This window comes from Alligator sinensis, unplaced genomic scaffold, assembly GCF_000455745.1.
Source record: "Alligator sinensis unplaced genomic scaffold, ASM45574v1 scaffold120_1, whole genome shotgun sequence".
NCBI classification, from domain to species: Eukaryota; Metazoa; Chordata; order Crocodylia; family Alligatoridae; genus Alligator; species Alligator sinensis.
This window is the reverse complement of record NW_005842752.1, coordinates 349210-369804: the sequence shown is the minus strand read 5'-3', so window position 1 is coordinate 369804 and position 20595 is coordinate 349210. Positions and strand designations below refer to the sequence as shown.

The 20595-nt window shown below is 44.1% G+C and overlaps 1 protein-coding gene across 4 annotated transcripts in view; it reads left to right on the top strand.

Annotated features, from left to right (window-relative positions):
- FOCAD (focadhesin) overlaps positions 1–20595 on the top strand; it is a 293131-nt gene that overhangs the window by 37453 nt on the left and 235083 nt on the right. For all 4 annotated transcript variants that reach the window (XM_025216584.1, XM_006034585.3, XM_025216583.1 and 1 more), the window contains one exon: positions 3844–3948. In XM_025216584.1, coding sequence (XP_025072369.1) covers positions 3887–3948 — 62 coding nt within the window. In that variant the 5' untranslated portion in view covers positions 3844–3886. The remainder of the gene's footprint in view (positions 1–3843; positions 3949–20595) is intronic.

The window sequence follows — 20595 nt, the reverse complement described above, 5'->3', positions numbered from 1 at the left end:
CCTTGGCCTTCCTAATAGCCCTCCTACACTCCCGGGCTGAGGAGGAGTACTCCTCCTTGGTGATAGTTCCTCCCTTCCACTGGTTGTACGCCTCCCTTTTAGTCCTCGGGCATTGCTGAATGCCCTTGCTGAGCCAAGGGGGTTTCTGAGCACTCTTACCCGCCTTGCGTCTCTCAGGGACTCTTATCCTTTGGGCCTGGAGGATCGCCCCCTTAAGGTACGGCCATCCCTCGTGGGCTCCCATCTCCTCTACCTTCTGGGCCCTTAGTGCCTCCCCCACTAGTCTCCTAGGCTCATTGAAGTTGGCCCTTCTGAAGTCAAGGGCTTTAGCCTTGGTGTAAGCCCTTGACACCCTGCGTTGTATAGTGAAATCCAGCAGGTGATGATCGCTATTGCCCAGGTGGTCAAGGGCCTGCAGTCCTCTCACCAGGTCATCTCCTGTGGCCAGGACCAGGTCCAGAAAGGCGTTACTCCTAGTGGGGCTGTGCACTTCCTGGATAAGGTGAAGGTCCTATAATACAGCCAGGAACCTACGCGAGCGGTCAGACCTGGCTGTCTGCTCCTCCCAGCAAATGTCTGGGTAGTTTAGGTCACCCATGACAATAACATCTCTTGACCTAACCACCTCCATAAGCTGTCTGGAGAAGTCGTGGTCGAGCTCTTCCCCCTGGTTGCGTGGTCTGTAGTAGACACCCACTGTAAGGTCCCTTCCCCACGCCCCCCTTGTAGTTTGACCGAAAGTGTCTCTGCCCGACCCTCCTCTAACCCGAAGCTAATCCTTGATGAAGTGAGGTGCTCTTTGGCATAGAACGCAACCTCCTGACCTTTCTTCTCTGTTCTGTCTCTTCCATATAGTGTGATATCTCTCATGTTAGCATTAATGCCTGTGGGTGAGCAGGTCCTTAATCCATGTGATAGTTTATAATGAGGACATTTTGCTTAGTTCCAAAGTTGTATGTAAACCTGAAAGTAACTAAAATCCTAAAATAAGCCCCTCAAAATCTGAAGCGGGAATTAGGACAGACTATTATTGGTGTTTCTTAGAAACAAGTTCTACATAGCTGGTTTTGAGATCCTCCATCCCCCTTTCCTCAGTTCGTAGTTGCTTTATTTTGATTCAGTGACATGTTATTAGGGTTAGTGGTAACTGCCTTTTCACATGCCCTGAATATCCGCTAAGGTCAAACATTCCAAAAAAGGACCTTCTCTCTTTCTCCATCTCTTCCATTTAGTTCACCAAGATCTAGAGGCCTATTGTACTCACTTTTTTTTTACAGCTGTTGCTTGGCAACATGATTGTGAATAAAACTGTAATCTCTCATATAGTAAGGCTTTTAGTGTTTTGATGCTCAGGTATCATGACAGCGTGTAATTTTAGTGATTAGAAGAACATTTGGAACTGGACTTTTTTAATTAAAGGAAACCTTTAGCAGCAGTATTCTACCCCTAATGAACTTTGCCAGTGTTCAGTAGTACTTTTATGTAAGAGTGTAAAAGGCTGATGTATCGGGAGAAAAGAACAACTCTCTCTACCCTATATCATGGATGTTGGTGTTAGCTGTTGACTAGCATTGGGGAAAATTCACTGAATTTTTAGAGCCTTCTGCTACTTGTATAAAGTTATACAAGTCATGCCTTTTGATTAGGCTGTGGTGGTAAAGTGATAAATTTGTAGCAATCTCCAATTATTTTTGTCTGTTTTTGTTTTTTTGTTTTTTTTAATTAATTACATGGATTTGGCATTATGGCACTGTAGATAAAGATAATGGAGATGCTTTTGCTCTTTATGTAGTTCTTGTTTTCATGAATAGGAAAGCACTGTACAGGCATTCAGTCCCAAAATATTCCTTTGGTGAATGGCATTTTTTTTCTTTGGGGACAAATTCCTTTAAGGTATTGTCTACATAAAAAACTTATACTGATTTAGTTAAATTGGTGCAACCCTCAGATGTGAATTTCTAGTTCATTTCAATAGTGTCCACACAGCAAGTTGCAGTGACTGATTCATTCACTTGATAAGTTTGCTCAATTACTGTTATATAGGTGGCCTGAGCATGTCCAGATTAAACTGATATGTAGGGTTCCATCCAGAACTAATCCACTAAAGATTAATATAATGCATAATGTACTTTGTGCATGTCACTTCATGTTGTACCTCAGTTTCCCCATTAGTTAAATGGGAATAATAAAGTTTACTTGGCTTTTGAAATGTGTGTGCGAGTACCATATAAATGTTAATCTGATTCTTTTGACCAATTCTGCTTGGTGGTTAGGAGCTGCCAGTGTTTCACATTTCACTGATGAGGGAATTCATTTCACTGAAGATACAGGCTAAGTAACTTGGAGCTGACGTTTTGCTGCCAAGGGACAAGAGGAGAATGGAAAAAAGCCCTCTAATATGTATACCTGGGGGTTTTTTTCTTTACCCATCCCTTTATTAATGTTAAAAGGAATTTTTCCCCTGTGTCTTGATGTCGTTTCATTACTGTTTTATTTTTGTTATGCTTTTAATTGATATGACTGTTTTGCCTTACATTTCTCCTGAGAATGAGGAACAAACCTTATATCATTTTTCTTTTTTCAACAACATAATACCTGAAAGTTGTTTTTGCCCCCCTCTTCCTTTCCCCCGCACACCCCTCTACCTTTTTTAACTGAGGACTTGATTGTAGAATTCAAGCCATTTATCTGAGGTGCTGTCATGTTGTTATAAAACTGCAGGAGTTTTGAAAGATTTGAAATATTTAATAAAAAAAAATAAATCCAATCATCAGAACTACCCCTCCACTGAAACCAAACAATGAATTGTTGAAATCATGTTCTGTATAAGGTTTCTGATTGGCTGGCAGACTCTAGACTGCACAACATTCTCTTAGACTCTGTTTTGAAGATAATAAAGAATCCTGTAATGCTGCCAGAAATCCTATTGCTACTCAGTAGATTTCATGAATAGTCAACAAAGTGAGGTGGGTGGAATGAGAGCTGTTTGGCAAGGCTCCTTCAGCTGCAATCCAGACTTGGAAGGACAAGCCAGTTGTCCAGAGTCTGTCTTGGGATTTAGTTTCAGTTTGAGGGATTTAAGCATATGATTCGGGTAATCATGGTTAAATCTCTGCTGAATATTTGTGCTTAATCTTTCATTCATTTCGGAGTCCAGGTTTGGTTTTAACATGATAAAAAAATTTGTGTTCAGTTATTAACTGAAGGGTTTCTTTCCTCAGAGTTCTTTGTAGATATTAACTGGTGCATTATTTTTCTCTTAACTCTTCTGTGGCACAGGTAACTGAGCTCTCTTTTGCATATGAGGAAGCTAAAATAAGCCCTGTCTTCCTTCTTTTACTTCACATACTCCAGACTTGGAACTGTGGCAGCAAGGATGCTCCCAACCACAGAATAAATAGTTCATCCTAATTGTTCTCAGTGCCTCTCTTCTGAGTTTGGAACAGCTGGCCTAGAGCATTTTCAGCAACAGTCTTAGGAAGAGTGAGATTGGTTTGGCCCAAGACCTGTAATAATTCACTTTACCAAATAAAACTGATGAGCATCATCATTGGGCATTTGGCTCATCCCACAGTTCCAAATCTGCTTGCTAAAAGTGGCCTAGTAGAACTGGGCCTCTTACTCATTTAAAGTTTGAGAATAGGTTGAGATCAGTCTTGGGAAGAGTGTGGATTCAGTTCAGATGAGCCCATAATCACAAAGGCAGTTGGTACAAATGCAGAGCAGTGCTCAAGAGTTCGTGGATCACAGTTCTGCTTGGATCATGACACCCTTCCTCTAATAGTCAACTAATTCAACTACCCTTTGTATGGTAATGCTATTTTGTATTCATTGTTTTGACAGGAATGTGCATGGTTTGATAAAAACAATTGGGAAATTGCTACAGATGCAAGCCCTTACTGTGGGAAAAAACGGAGATGAGGCTGTTCGAAATTTGTATGCAATCAGGTGAGCTTCATGTTAATTAGTTTGTTTTTTAAATATTCTCCTTTTATAAATAATAGATTACAGATAAACATCCCCTAAGACTTTCACTGGTCCCAAATGCACCCAGTTTGTTACTGAAGCTAAAGGAGAGCTTATACTACTACCTAATCAGTAGTAATAGTTCTATTTGCATCCTCTAGCTGAGGTTTCAGCATTCACTCAGATCTTTAAATAACACGATTCCCTTCCTTTTTGTAGGGGAAAAACCAAAGTAGAGGTCCTGGATTAATATATGCACAGTAATTGTTGATACAATAGGAAGTATATAGAGGAGGTATAAGATGCTCTGGAGAGAACCCTGGGGTGGAAGGGGAACCCTTTTTAACCCACTAGTTGGGGTACAGGCTTGGAAGGGATATTGAGGGGTGGTGGAGGGATATCCTTTTGGGGGTTAAACGGGAGTGGGTGGGTAAGGAGTGGGGGAAGTGGAAAGAGGTTTCTCATATCTGGGTGTAAATGGTGACAGGGAAGCATGGTTGGAATTAGCCAGTGGGCTTGCATATGTGAAGCAGCAGTTGCGGGGGTGGGGAGGGGAGTTGGTGGTCTCAAGTTTTGGGGTGTTATTTAGGAAATCCTGTTTGTGGGTTGTATGTTTATTGTAAGCCCCTCTGAGCCTTTTGGATAAGCAAGATATATACATCTAAATAAATGAACAATAGTCAATAAGTGGTATGAGAGTAAGAAGACATTATTTGCTGAGTGCTTTCAGAATTAGAGATTTTCAAGACACCTGAAACATGGTGTCTCAGTAATAATGAAGTAAGTATAAGGGCTATTTATATAAATGCATAGTTTGCTTAACTGCATAACACAATGGCAATGCCAATTTGGTACTTAATGCTTACATTGGTTAATTATGTATTGGTTAAGTGTATTCACTGCTTAAGTGCCTAGCCTATTTCAACCCAACTGTCTTTGAAATGTAATTGCACTCTGGTTAACTGCATAGCAATGGTGGTGGGAAAGTAGCTGTAAAAGGCTGTTTTTAGAAAAGGAAACTTATTTTCAAGGCTTCAGGGGTGTAATTAAAAGCCTTGAAGAGTATGGGAAGTAGCCTATTTGAAGGCTGCCGTTTGAAAATGAGGGGACACAGCAGCCCCAAAAATGTCTAGTTCCCATAATTTTTAAGGCTTCTTATGGTAGCCCAGAAACTCATTAATAGATTACAGGGGAAACTGACTAGTTGACAATTACAGGAGCTAATGGGAGTACCATGTACTCAGCTGAGTATTGTTTATGTTGTACTGGAAAAATTCACGCTCCAGGTAAAGGCATACTTTCTTCAGTCCAATTACTATGAACTTAAATGTAGTACACTGTAACAGTTTACATTTACAGAACCCCTCTGATCCCCAAAGCCCTCCACTAGTTCTGCCTCTTGGGCAAATGAAAATTTGCATTCTTGTCAACACGTGATGGTTTTAGCATGAGGAATGAAAAATATTGAAAAACAAGTAATGTTACCAGCAAGTCTAAGCAGTTGCCAGAATATAACTGCCTGATTGATGTTAAACCAGGGTCCTTATTCCAGTTGTAGAACTATTTCACGGTCTTTGTTATGTCTTTTAAAGACCTGAGTGGGCTGGGTCTGAAATATATATCAGTTTGTCCATCTTTTGGTCGTGTGCCGTGACAGGTACATCCAGTGGGGATGGTGAAGCTGAGACCAATTTTAGGAAAGCCCCAAGTAATTAGAGGAAGTCATTTTTTGGTGGAAGGTCTTATGCCATGGATTATGCTACAATTAGAAATCTGAAGCCAAATCTTGCTACTTTTGGGAGAGATGGATAGGCTTTCCTTTTGCTTTGTGTAGACTTTCTCTTATAGACTTGGATTGTGGCTAGCTAGGCTATGTGCTCTTTTGAAGGCAACCAGCAAATAGATCACATCAGTCACAGTAAGAACCAAGACAGCAGTGAGGAATTCAGTCCTAATTTTTAAATAAATTGCATCTCAGTTGTATGAAGTGATAGGTTCTTTAACAGTGCTCGGCTGAATAAAAACTAGGTTGTCTCCCCTCCTCCCCCATTCACAATCATAGAATCAGTGGATGGAAAGGGACCTGGAAGATCACCAAGTCCAGTCCTCTGCCGTAGGCATGAGGTTAATGAGCTCAAAGTAGCTCAATGAGGTGCTTATGCAGCCTCCTTTTGAACACCTCCAAGTATGGTGACTGCACCACCTCTGTTGGGAGTGTGTTCCAGGTTTTAGTTAACTATACGGAGAAGTTGTTCCTTATGTCCAGTCTAAATCTTCCCTTTGTTAGTTTGTGTCCATTGGTCCTCATCCTCCCAAAGGATGCCTTCCTGAAGAGTTGCTTCCCCAGATCTTGGTACTTCCCCATGACGTACTTGTAGGCGGCGATCAAGTCACCTCTCAGCCTCCTCTTACTCAGACTGAACAAGCCTAGTTCCCAGAGTCTCTTCTTATATGGCCTTTTCTCCAGGTCCCTGATCATGCAGGTGACCTTTCTCTGCACCCTCTGGAGCTTATCCATATCCTTCTTGAAGTGTGATACCCAAAACTGGGCACAGTACTCCAGCTGCAGCCTCACCAGTGCTAGTAGAGAGGGAGAAGCCCCTCTCTGGATCTGTTGGCAACACATTAGCTGATATCTGCCAGAGTTCTGTTTGACCTGCTGGTGACTTCATCACACTGTTGACTCATTCATCTTCTGGTAGATTGTGACCCCCCAGGTCCTGTTCAGATGTGCCAATGAGTGGTCTTCCACCTATCCTATAGTTATGGTGAAGGTTCTTCCTACCCAGATGGAGGACCCAGTACTTTTCCTTGTTGAACCTCATCTGATTCTGATCAGCGTATAGAACCAGTCTGTTTAGGTGTCCTGGATCCTTACCGTATCCTCTGGTGTGCCCGCATTTCCCATAGAGCATTCCACCCATTCATCCAAGTCATTAATAAATGTTAAAAAGCATGGGTCCAAGCACCAATCCCTGTGGGACACCACCAGAGACAGCCCTCCAGAACGAGGCAGGCTCATTGACTACAACGCTCTGGGGTTGGCTTCTAAGCCAACCCACCTCACCATAGGCTGATCTAGGCCAGTACCCTCCAATTTAATTGAGAGAATTTCGTGGGAGACCGAGTCAAAGGCCTTACTGAAGTCTAGGTAAATGATGCCTACTTCATGTCCCTTGTCCAGCTGGTTAGTTGCCTGGTCGTAAAAGGGCACTAGGTTTGTTAGGCATGATCTACCCTCCACAAAGCCAGGATAGTTGCTTCTTAATACCCTGTCAGTTACAAGCTTGTAATTGATGGCCTACTTAACAATTTTTTCAAAAGTATTTCCTAGGACTGAAGTCAGACTGACTGGTTTATAGTTTGCAGGATCATCCCTCCTCCCTTTCTTAAAGATGGGTACTACATTGGCCCTTTTCCAGTCATCTGGTACCACTCCTGAGTTCTACGACTTTTTTCAAATGTTTTCGCCAAAGGACCTGCAGTGAGTTCAGCCAGTTCTTTAAGGACTCTTGGATGTAAGTTGTTTGGCCCAGAGAACTTGAAAATGTCCAGTTGTTCTAAGAGGACCCTTGCTTAGTCGGGGCTGATTTTATATTGACTGTTGACTTCCCCATATTCCCTGGGCCTGTGGACAGGTGCATAGTTCCTGTTAGCTTTCTGGAATACCAATGTGAAGTAACCATTTAGGACCTCCACCTTTTCATGGGGATCTATTGTGGGCTGCCTCTCTGTATTCAGTAGGGGTCCCACATTGGAGCTCGATGTATTTATTTTCCCAGCTCTCCATGTACGTGTAGAAGGACTTTTTGTTGTCCTTAATTTCGGATGCTAGCTTGATCTCCATGCCTGGTTTGGCTTTCCGTATCTCATACCTGCAGACCCTGGTTATATGAGTGAACTCTTCTCAGGGTGCTGATCCTTTTTTCCGTTGCCTATATGTGTCCTTTTTCTTTTTCAAAAGTTCTCTAATATCCCTGTTGAGCCAAGGAGTCTCTTGGCTCCTTTCCCTCTTTTTGATCTCATGGAAATGGCCTCTTTTTGAGCAGAGAGGACAGCTCTCTTGAGGAGGCACCATTGTTCCTGAGCCCCCAAATCCTTCAGTTGGTGGTTGCAGAGGGCCTTTTTAACAAGACTTCTTAGTTTGTTAAAGTCTTCCCTTCTGAAATTGAGGACCTCTGTTCTACTAGTTGAAATCCTAGCCTTCCGGTGGATGGTGAACCTAATCAGATCATGGTCACTGTCACCCAGGGTACCACCAATCTTCAGGTCCCCTACCATGCCCTCCCGTTTGGTAAGCACAAAGTACAGAGTGGTTTCCCCCCTAGTTGGTCCTTTGACAACCTGTGATAGAAACAGGTCATCAGTACTTACCAAGAAATTGGCTGACCTGCTGAAGCTGGCCCAATGATCCCCCACAACAGATGTCAGGGTAGTTGAAGTCACCCATGACAGTGAGGTCTTTAGTGCTGGCTGCATCAGCCAGTTCCCTTGAGAATGCCTGATTGTTCTCCTCTTTTTGGGAGGGAGGCCTGTAGTAGACTCCCACCATCAGGTCTCCCTCTCCTGAACCCTCGTGTATCTTGACCCAGAGGGTCTCAAGGGACCTCTCCCTGCTATCAGACCTGACCTACAGGGAGGGGTACCGCTGTTTCACATAGCGGGCTACCCCTCCTTGTTTCTTCCCAATGTGATCCTTCCTGTAGAGCCTATAGCTATCAGTATCCACTGCCCAATCATGCGTGTCATCCCACCAGGTCTCCATCAATCATATGAGGTTAAATTCCTCATCTATCAGGAGAGCCAGTTCCTTCTGTTTGTTGTCCATGGTTCTGGCGTTCGCATAAAGGCACCTGAGTTCCCCTCTGGTCGTCTCAGGTTTTCTGTCACCTATACAAGCATCTTGGGGTGTTGGTGCTCATCTGGGTGGCCTCTACATCGATGCCCTCTCCTGGGTCACAATCCCAAACCTCTGTCAGAAACTTTTTTTTTTGCTATATTTTGTTACATTTGTATGTCATCTGATTGTTAAAGTGGTTGCCATATAAAAAGAAAGTCAAAATGTATGCACAGCTAGTAATGCTCATTTCTCTGTGATGTTATAGTCATTTTAATTGAGGAAAATCTTTGACATATCAGTTAGATCTTGAGGAACTCTTGACTAGACATTGACTTGTTATTTGCTGTCCCTGCAATCTGTTTTCAAGGCATTAATATAATTTTGATAACTCCCACAATTCTTCGTTCTGTATAAATGGCCTGCACAGTAAGGTATTGACATAGCAGTTTTTACTAACTGGGTAGGCTAGACTTTTTGGAAAGAATGTAGCTTTAAGCTTAGTGGTAGCTAGGGCTTCAGCATACAAGTATGAAACTTTCAGTTTTCAGTCTTTTCTCTTAGCCATCTAGAGTGTCGTAATTGAGTCTTGAAATCCATGTCAGACTTCCTCTCCTTAGGAGAGAAAATGACTTCCAAAGAATAACTGCTGACAGGATAACAGTATGGTTTAATAGTAAATTGGAGCTGTTTGAAACTGGGCCTTATGACATATTTAGATCTTGTTCTAGTCTTGAGCAGTGTCTGACTTCTGATGGTGCCAGTTTAATGTGTTAGAGAGATGGATTTGGACTGTAAAATGTGGACGTGCTCTTTCAATGCGTACTTGGTCAGGTTACTAAGATTCTGGCACATGGTTTGCACGTTTTTCTGCATTAGGAACATTTCTTTGTTCAAGACTTGTCAGGTTACATTTTTAGTTGCATAGTTTTATCAAATGCTGTATTGTGTTTCTAGCTTGTAATTACTGTGTTACACCTGAGGGTTATTGTGAAGTTGTCACAAGACTTGCTCTCATTTTTCCTCAGGAAATTATACCCTGAGGACTGTTCAAGCAACTCATGAACAGTAATATCCTATTACAATATTCATAACTTGAACTGTCAGATATGCAAAAATATTCAAGGCAAAATCATTATTGGAGGATTGATAAAGCACCAGAAGTTGTGTACTGAAATAAGCAATTATTGTAATCTTTTCTGGAATCATTTTAAAGCAGTGCCAAAAGCTTAATTGTTAACTTGCATTTGCAGGATAGAGTTTATGTCAAGTAACTGCAATGTAACATGGTTTCTTTGCTGTGATGACATTGGACAATGAAGAACTTTTGGAAGGAGATTGTGAGCCATCAGGTTCTTCAACACCTTGTGTGTGGTGGGGAAGGGAGAGTGCTGCTTAAAGTCTGCCTTGAAGCTTGCTTTTTTTAAGGACTGGTATTGAGAAGAGTGAGGCAAGGGAACTCTGGCACCCTCCATTTTCTACACAGTTATAAATGAATCCTTTTTTTCTGGAAGGAAGAAAAATAATTATAATGTTCTCATCTTTGAATATATGATAGGTATTCATTTGACCCCCTTTTAAGTATGTGGATTCTTGCACTCATTACCAGGACAATGTTGATTTGGGTTCACTTTCTTTTTTCAGCTTTAGATGACCCTGGTCTCTGGTCAGTGTTGCTTTCTAGTAATGGACAGATACCAAAGCAGACTTAAATATAAACTGTAAAGTTTAGGTACATTTTTTTTAAAGATACTTAAAATAAGTGATGTGAGTTACTATGTGTTCAACAGTTCAGAAGTTGGGATCAGCTGTGACTCTTCAGCTGGTTGTCCCTAGACTGTTACATGTATTTGTGGTCCAGGTTAGTCATTCCCAGCAGGGGGCTCTCAGTTCTCAAATTTTCTGCTTCTCTTTTGTCCAACATGGCCAGCTTTTGGTAGCTTTAGGTTGTGTCATGTGCCTCATCTATAACTCAGGTATGAGTTGAGTTAAATGCAGAGAAGAGTTTCTTCTGGTGGGAGTTGAGAATTTTTGTGGGGACCGCTAGTGACAATGGTTCAGGTGAGCAAAAGGTAAAATGTTGACAACTGGGGATGTGATAGGCATTAGTTACTGTGGAAACATACATTTCCCATACAGATGCTTTGAACTTAGTTTAGAACAGAATTTGAATAACTCATGATTTATTGTGAAGGTGAGTAATTCATATTTCTAGACTGGTAATCTGTGATAAGGCTAGAAGATTTTTGATGTATGAGAGATGTATTTAGGAATACTTTTTTATTATTCTTGGGGTTGATAGAACACCTGTGGTGGTAACATTTGTGGTTAATGTAGTTCAAGATAGCTAACTTGCATCTTCTATTGTAGCCAGATGGTCCACTGCTTTGAGGTTGTATATCGTATGTGGGATGGATATATAGTTTAATCTTTTGACCATTAAACAGATGTGAACACAAAAAAATTCTCATTTTGTGTGTGATCTCCATGAAATGAATTTCATGAGATTTCTGTTAAATCTTCAACACTTGAAGTGCATTAATAATAGGTGAATGCAGTATGTTCATAAAGACAGCTTTAAAATAAAATGGAACAATTTCAGCAGCAAAATCAACACAATAGAGGGAGAAACTTGGCTTTAACATTTTGCTAAGAGTCCCTTTCTTGCCACTCATTTCACTAATATTTTCTGACTATTTTGTATTTTTCCATAATTATTCACCATGTATGTTTTTGTTGTGTGAAAGTGCTGAAGAACTGACACCCCCCATGTCTTTTTTGGATTCCAACCAGCACTCTGAAATCAAAATTCAGAGCAGGTAGAAAAATGCTTTTAGAATGCATATTTGATAAAGTGCTGTGCCGTGTTTCTGAAAGAGAAAGGGTCACAGCTGCATACATGAAAATGCATGGTGACTGCAGACACTGTTTCTTCATACAGAAAAAGTGTGTCACTGAATTTATGATGTAAATCAAGTTGTAGCTCTCCTGTGTTCAGAGATGTAACAAAAAGGATGACGTGACCTAAAGGTTGCATCAAACTTTTGCAGTCATTGTTGTCTACCATAAGACTAATTTTTATTTCCCTTGACATTGGGTTGTATTTACACTTGGATAGTTGAATCAGGTTGCATATCCTGCTTTATCTTTTGGTCTTGCCAGTGAAATCAAAAAGCATAGCATTTTAACTTCTTTTACATTATGTGTATATATTAGAGCACTGTTAAAACTGTGTAATGTAAGGTAGGATGCCTCCTTTCAGCCATGTCTGCCTTTCTCTAATTGAATTGTTTGGTGCTGCATCTCTAAATGTTTAGTTTTCAAATCACTGTTAGAAACGAGATATTTTGGTCAGTTTGGTATGTTGTCGTTTAGATACTTGAATTTTAAGAATCCAAAGTTGGATTTTTTTCTTTCTTTTTTATGTTTTTAACTTAGCAGCTTTTTTTTTTTTTTTAGTTTGGTGCTTAGTATACCATTCTTTCTTTAATTACAAGAAAAAATATTTTAAAAATAACTGAAATCTAGGAATATGCAGGGGACTGAGGCATATATGGCAGTGCAAGATCCTCATCATATATAAATAGTATACCTCACTTGACAGCCAGAGAAATATCCAGTTTCCCTGTGTTTATGATCCTGTTTGATTCTGGTGCCAGTATAGGGCATAAACTGAAATTTAAATTTTAGCACAAAGGTGCATTTCAGTGAACACTATTGTCTATATATAGAGGTCACCTCAAACCAAATAGCTGTATCAAAGGAGGCTTATAAGAACAGAAGGATTGAAGAGGACAGATGTAGTATGTGTGTATATAACAAGGACGTACATATTTGGAAACCGATTGTAGATGAGGAAGGGACAGGCTGCAACTGTGGGGTGTTTTAGTTCTTTTTGACCCCTGAAGACCTATGCCAGCCATGTATAGTTTGTCATCTTTCTCCTGTGGTGATCGGAGAACATATTTTTAGTAATGGGCAACTTGGTCAGATGAAGTTCTCTGTAGTATGTATGGCTGATTTGAATACCTCAGAATGGGAAAAATCATTTTGTCAGATAACAGAATTGGGGGTTTTCTTTTAAGAGCCTGGCACGCAGATGCCAGTGTGTGGACTAGGACCTTAAGATGTCCTCTTCCTCTTAGTTCCCCAGACTCTCAGCACTGAATAGTTGCTTTTAAAATCTGCATAGTAATGAGTACTGCCCCCGCTCTCCCCAAGGCAAAATACAAAGTCCTTGTCATGGGAGACTCCATCTTGACGGGGACTGAGGGGGCAATCTGCTGCTCTGACCTCTTAGCCTGGGAAGCAGTCTGCTGCTTCCCGGGAGCCCGTATCTGAGACATTGAGGAGAAGATCCCTGGGCTCCTCTGGCCCATTGACCACTAACCTATGCTCCTTATCCATGTGTGCACCCATGACATGGCTTGGAGCAATCCCAGCCGGGTCATGAAGTGTTACAGGGACTTGGGAGCAGGGCTTAAGGGGTTGGGGGTGCAGGTGGTGTTCTCTTCGATCCTCCCAGTCTCAGGCTACGGGCTGTGGAGGGAGAGGAGGATTGAGGTAGCAAACCAATGACTGCGGCGCTGGTGTCATCAGGAAGGCTTTGACTTCCATGACCACAGTCCGCTCTTTGATGAGAGAGGCAGTGAGGTCCTGGAAAGGTACGCCCTCCACTTCTCTCTGCTGGGGAGGAGGCTCATCTCAGCCAGACTGGCTGACCTGCTCCACCGGGCTTTAAACTAAGCCCACCAGGGGATAGGGGCATTACTGCCACTGCTGGGCCACTGAGCAACCCTTGCAAAGCCAGAAGGCCAAGGCACTCTAGGGGGCCCACCCTTGCCCCAGCTCTGGAACGCTCTGCGGGCAAGCCAGGGGCCCCCAAAGGGACACTTGCCTGCTTGTATGCAAATGCCAGGAGCTTTGGGAATAAACAGGAAGAACTTGTCCTCCTGCTAAACACAGATAAATATGATGTCATAGGGATAACGGAGACCTGGTGGATTTCCACCCATGACTGGGCCACAGGTATACACGGCTGTACCTTGTACAGGAGAGATCGTGTGGACAGAAGGGGCGGGGGTGTAGTTCTCTATGTCAAGGAAAGCTACACGACCCTGCAAGCCAACACTGGCGCCCAGGGTGGACAACTGGAGACCCTCTGGGTGAAAATCCGTGGGGAACATGGCACAGGGGACACAATGGTGGGAGTCAATTACAGACCTCCTACCCAGGATCAAGAGCTTGACCAGGAGTTCGCTGGGGAATTGGCTGAGGCTGCATGCTCCTGGTCCATGGTTGTTATGGGAGAATTTAACTACCGGACATCTCGTGGGAAGAGTGCTCGGCCATATCCGAATGGTCACAAAGTTTTGTCACGTGTGTGGATGACCTCTATCTGACGCAAGAAGTCTACAGGCCGACGAGAGGTAAAGCACTGCTCGACCTGGTACTGGCAACGGAGGATGACCTTATCAGCAACCTAACAGTAGAAGGGAAGCTGGGTGACAGTGACCACGAGCTGATCACCTTCACCATCCTCCGTAAAGCTGGCAAGTCAGTCAGCAATATAGAAGTCCTCGACTTCAGGAAAGCTGACTTTGACAAGCTCAGGAAGCTTGTCAGTGAGGCCCTAAATGGCCTTAGCCCAAAGGGGAGTTGAGGATGAGTGGCTGCTCCTCAAGGGACCGATCCTCCATGCATAAGCAAAGTCTGTCCCATCTCAGAGGAAAGGCAGCAAAAGGGCACAGTAGCCCCCTTGGCTCTCCAGGGAACTAGCGGACCTCCTGCGTCTAAAAAGAGAGGCCTGCAAAGGATGGGGGACGGGATCCACCTCCAAGGAGGAATATTCTGCGCTGGTTTGAACCTGCAGAGACCAAACAAGGAAAGCCAAGGCTTTGATGAAACTCCAACTGGCTACAAGTATCAAGGACAATAAAAAGTCCTTTTTTAGATATGTGGGGAGCTGGAGGAAAAACAAGGGCAACATTGGACTCCTGCTAAACCAGATGGGACATCTGACAACCAACACCCATGAAAAAGCCAACTTGCTAAATGGGTACTTTGTGTTGGTCTTTCACCAGTCCCAAAGGACACCCTTGCCCATTACGGGACAGGAAGGCTTGGATGAGGGAGATGCCTTACCCTCCATCGGTGCTGACCTAGTGAAGGAACACCTTGAGAGGCTGGATACCTTCAAGTGAGCCGGTCCTGACAGCTTACACCCCAGGGTACTTGAGGATTTGGCGAGCATCATAGCCCAGCCCCTGGCATGGATCTTTGAGAACTCCTGGTGCTCTGGTGAAGTGCCCGAAGATTGGAAGAAGGCCAGTGTGGTGTCTGTCTTCAAGAAGGGGAGGAAAGTGGATCCAGCAAACTACAGGCCTCTCAGCCTGACCTCTATCCCAGGGAAGGTCCTAGAAAAGATTATCAAAAAGACCATTCTCAACAGACTGGCTGATGGCAAAATCCTGAGGGATAGTCATCACGGGTTTGCTGTGGGTAGGTCTTGCTTGACCAATCTTATTTCCTTTTATGACCAGGAGATCTATCACTTGGACAAGGGGGAAGAGATTGATATCCTATATCTTGACTTCAAAAAAGCCTTCAATCTGGTATCCCATGATCACCTCTTGGCTAAAGTGGCCAACTGCGGCTTCAGCTTCTCCACAATCTGCTGGCTGGGGAATTGGCTATGTGGTTGGACCCAGAGAGCGGTGGTTGATGGAACTCGATCATCGTGTTGCCCTGTGACCAGTGGGGTCCCTCAAGGCTTGGTTCTTGGGCCTGTGTTGTTCAACATCATCATTAACGATGTGGACATTGGCATCAGAAGCGGACTGGCCAAGTTCGCCGACAAAACCAAATTTTGGGGTAAAGTGTCCACACCTGAGGACAGGAGGGCAATCCAGGTTGACCTCGACAGGCTCAAGAAATGGGCAGATGAGAATTTGATGGCATTTAACACTGAAAAATGCAAGGTTCTCCACCTTGGGAGGAGAAGCCTGCAGCATGCTTATAGGCTCAGCGGTGCTACACTGACTAGCACTTTGGACGAAAGGGACTTGGGGGTCATGATTGACCACAAGATGAACATGAGCCTTCAATGTGATGCTGTAGCTAGTAAAGCAAACAAAACGTTTTGGGCTCCACAATTCAAAAAGGACATGGAGAAGCTTGAGAGAGTCCAGAGGAGAGCCACGTGCATGATCAGAGGCCAGGAAAACAGACTTTATGATGAGAGGCTGAGCTCTGGGGCTCTTTAGCCTGCAAAAGCTCAGGCTCAGGGGTGATCTGATGGCCACTTACAAGTTTATCAGGGGTGCTCACCAGGATCTGAGGGAACATTTGTTCACCAGAGTGCCCCAAGGGATGACAAGATCGAACGGTCACAAACTCCTCCATGACCCTTTTAGGCTGAACGTAAGAAAGAACTTCTTTACTGTCCGAGCCCCCAAGGTTTGGAATAGACTGCTGCCGAAAGTAGTTCAAGCACCTACCTTGAACGCCTTCAAGAGACATTTGGATGTCTATCTTGCTGGGATCCTATGACCCCTGCTGACTTCCTGCCCTTTGGGCAGGGGACTGAACTCGATGATCTTCCGAGGTCCCTTCCAGCCCTAATGTCTCTGAAATCTATGAGTATGCTGAATGGCATGTGGAGGAGGCTGCTGAGAGGTTAACTCTTATGACAAAAAAAGACAAGAAGTCTCAGCTACAGAACTCACATCATGAAGAACACATCATTTCTTACATAAGCTCTGGAAGTAGAAGCTAAGGCATGTTTGTTAATGGAATTTTGCCCAGGTGCCCAAAGAATCTCAGATAAATTTTATATTCTTTATTTCCAAGTCCTAAGAGTTTGTAAAGATGAGAGAGAAAAATAAAACTTCAAAATGCAAATCTTATCTGTAGCCATCTCATATTGGAGCAGCATGCATATGCTTCTTTAGATGTGGGGTGAACTAAAATAAACCTGAGAAGCGGCTAGTCTCTGAGCTTTTCAGATATAGCTGTAAATAGATTTACTTAAGATATTTAAAGTTCTAAGCCTTGACCCCTCTTTCCATCGCAGTGACTTAGTTGGCTGACACATCCAATCAAAAACTACCCTATCACCTGATGTTTTAAACTGGAGGATAGCAAGGTGCAGTTTCATAGTGCTTAGGGTCAGAAGGGACCTAAACAGATCATCAGGTCTGACCCCCTGCCCTGGGCAGGAACGAGTGCTGGGGTCATAACACCCCAGCCATATATCTATCCAGCCTCCTCCTGAAAACCCCCAAGGTAGGAGAGAGCATCACCTCCCTTGGGAGTCTATTCCAGAGCCTGGCAGCCCTAACTGTAAAGTAATGCCTCCTGATATCCAGCCTGAACCTTCCCGCTAATAATTTCTGGCCGTTATTCCTAGTAACTCCTGGTGGTGCCCAATGGAACAGAGCCGCACCCAGTTTCCGCTGGTCCACCCTGGTGAGTTTGTAAATGGCCACCAGATCCCCTCTCAGCCTTCTCTTGTGGAGGCTGAATAGATTCAGGCCCTTTAACCTCTCTTCGTAGGGCCTGACTCCCTGCCTCTTCAAGGGCCCATTGGCTCCTGTCTCCAGCTGGGGGTGAACCACTGCCAGGACAGTCATGGGGACCGGGTCCCCACGCCCAGACCCCATGGCCAGCTGCAGGAAACAGTGTGGCTGTCTACGGTTTTCCACAAGCAGGAGATGATGGCTGTAGAAGAGCAAAGGGAGTTAGAGGAAAAAAATATACGTTCGCTCCCTTTCCCTCAGCATCAGTAAGGAAACCGGCCTCCCAAGTGAGGGGCTTAGCTGCAGAGCAGCTGAAACAGGGCAGCTGTAGCCCCTGTCCCGAAGCAGCAAACCCAGGATGCCCCAAGACAGGTCTGGGAGCACCAGGGAAACAAATCCCTTACCTCCAGAGGTCTACCTAGCTGAGGGGCCAACTGCCACAGCAGGAAAAGCACGGGTTGCAGGGAGGCTCCAGGGGGCAGAGCAATACAGGCTTCAGAATCTATAGTAGGCTATAAAACAAAACACTTAAACAAGAGCAACTCTCTTGTATACTTGTATCTGCAAAGAACATTAGTACTTGTATGTATTACAGTCTTGCAGAATCACTAACTGGCATGATAGAAATTGATGCAGTTTTACAATTAAGATGTCACAGCACTATCAAATAGCAGAGGGAAGGCTGCTATTATAGGTTTTCCTCATTTTATGCTGTACATGTGTTCCTGGAAAATGGCACATAACTCAAATTCGCATAAAGGGAACACACTTTACAATGTAACAAATAGGGATATGTTCCAAGACCTCGACTGTACTGATCCCCAGACCCATTTCTACCACTTTTTTACAAGACAATTTTGGTAATCGCCAACAGCAGACAGTACAAACAAGCACAGGGCACTATCATAATGGGGATGGCAACTACAGAAACACGTGCTTCAGACAATGAGCGAGGAGCACAGATCCACACGAGAGACTATATTTTGGTGTGTGTCACTCCCATAATGCACCGCACAAACCACACTGATTGCATAAGAGCGAATTTACCTTGCATATAATGAAGTTTTGGTATAAAAAGGGTCATTGCATAAGAGCAAATTTGCACATATAGAACCTGCATAAAGCAAGGGAAACCTGTAGTGCTTTTGTGAAAAACACAGGTGGCCAAGTTTTCAAAAGGGTTCCCAGTGTTTGGAGCCTTAGGTCTAGGGCATGTTACGTCTACAGTGGTGTCTGTAGTGCTACAACACTACAAGCAGGAAGTATGCAGATGTTCATGCCGTCTGTAGTAACCCCCTCAAATAGTGGATTTCTCATCTTTCCCAAAATGGCTCTTTGGCAGTGTCAAGGAGAGTAGGGGGTTGGTTGTGGGCTACAGCCACAAGTACCAACCACAGCCCCTAGCCACCCATAGGGCCATTGGTGACACATAGGAGGTGCCCACGGGTGTATTGTGCATCTCCTGATATTGGCGGTGCACCCCCTGAGAGAAGAGCTGCTGCTGCTGCCAGTGGTGCCTGCAGGCAGTTGCCACTTGCTCCCCTACCCCCGCCTCCACTGCCAACACTGCTGGTGGTGCCTGCAGGTGGTTGCCACTCGTCCCCCCTCCCCCTGCCCACCCCACTGCTTGCCGCCGCCACTGTCGCCTATGGGCTGTCACTGCCCCCCCCAGCCTCCAGGGGCACGTATCGGTCATGCACAGGGCTGCTGGGAGTGAGGAGAGTATGCCATGTCACCCCCACAGGCAGCTGGTGGTCTCTGCCACCACTATCTTCTGAGGCAGCTTCTGTCCTGTGGTAGCAGGGGAAGTAAAAGCCTGGTGCCCCCCTAGCTGGAGAATGTGCCTTTGCGGTGACTGCCCTAGCCAGCCAGCCAGCCATCACATTCTATTTTGTAGGCATTTGTTCATTGTACAAATGAATGAATGTTCAAGGCCTTATGATACCTCCATTTTAAGGCCAGAAGGATTCATTGTGGTTGTGTAGTTTGTAACAGGGACTCAGACAAGAGCCCTGTTACTTAGGATAGCTCTGGAAGGAGTGACCCCTGGATGTACCCTGCCAGGTGGAAAGGATTTCACACCTGGGGGAAGATTGGGTGATTTGCTTGCGAAAACTGGAGATAAAACCGGCAGTGGGAAAGCTACTGATTGCCTTCGGGCACAAGACGATGAGTGTGGGGGTAACTGAGACCCTGGAGACGCGAGAGAGACAGGAAAGTTCTGATCTGCAGCTTGGAAGGATGTTGGAAACCCGGACTTCTTGGAAATGACACAGGTCAGACCCAAATGGACGTGGCTGCTGAGGATCGCGCCACTGGATGAGTGCAGGAAGGCACTGAGGCTCTGGGAACCGGCCTGGTGGGGAGCCAAGTTAAAAAACAGTGCCTCGAGAGCGGAGCACAGGGAAGTACAGTCTCAGCCTGGCCCTTATCTCCCGGGACTACAAGTGCGGAGGGATAGCCAGAGAGCCTGCAGGGGAGCAGCACTGAGCTGCTCCTGGCATAAGCGGCAGTCAATGAGTGAAAGATGCAGAGACCGCGTCCTGCTAATATGGCAATTAGTGGTTTAGTTTACTTTAAACAATGTAACTTTAACAACTACCTGCCTAATGTTTTTCCTCTCCTCCAACACAGATTACCCTGGCCAATGAAGAAACTGGCAGGGTTACACTTACTGTATCTGTAAAATAAACCTACAAGTTGAGCCGGATAATATCTGGGTGATATTTATTGATCGCAGACATTGAGAACTCACAGATCTCCTCCCTTTTCTTATTACATCCAAGTCGTGGCAGATGAGTACAGGAAGAAGATGGGGTTATTACCCTACATGCTTACATAGTCTAATTTCTTACATAAAATAGACAGTGGAATATTTGTGAATGAACTCCAGCGTCTAAAAGGTCTACAAGCTGTCTTTGAACTCTATCATAGATATCTGAGAAAAAAACTTCTATCTTGATTTATAGATATTCATTGATATGCTGGTGATAGATTGTTTAGCCTTCTTAAAAACTTTTCATTTATGCATCTAGATAGAGATGTAGGCATCCAGTTTTGAAAATTTGAGCCCAGTATATCCCCCATATTTATTCAAATATAAGATGATCCCCTCCCCCCAAATTAGATTATTTATGAGGAAAACTTATAAATTCCTTATAATTTTTAGGGTATAGAATCTAATTGCTGGTGATTTTGCTTTGATATTATTCCCCTCCCACTGTTACAGCAGGCAAAATTAATTTGGGTGGTGGTCAGGTAGCCCTCTTTCCC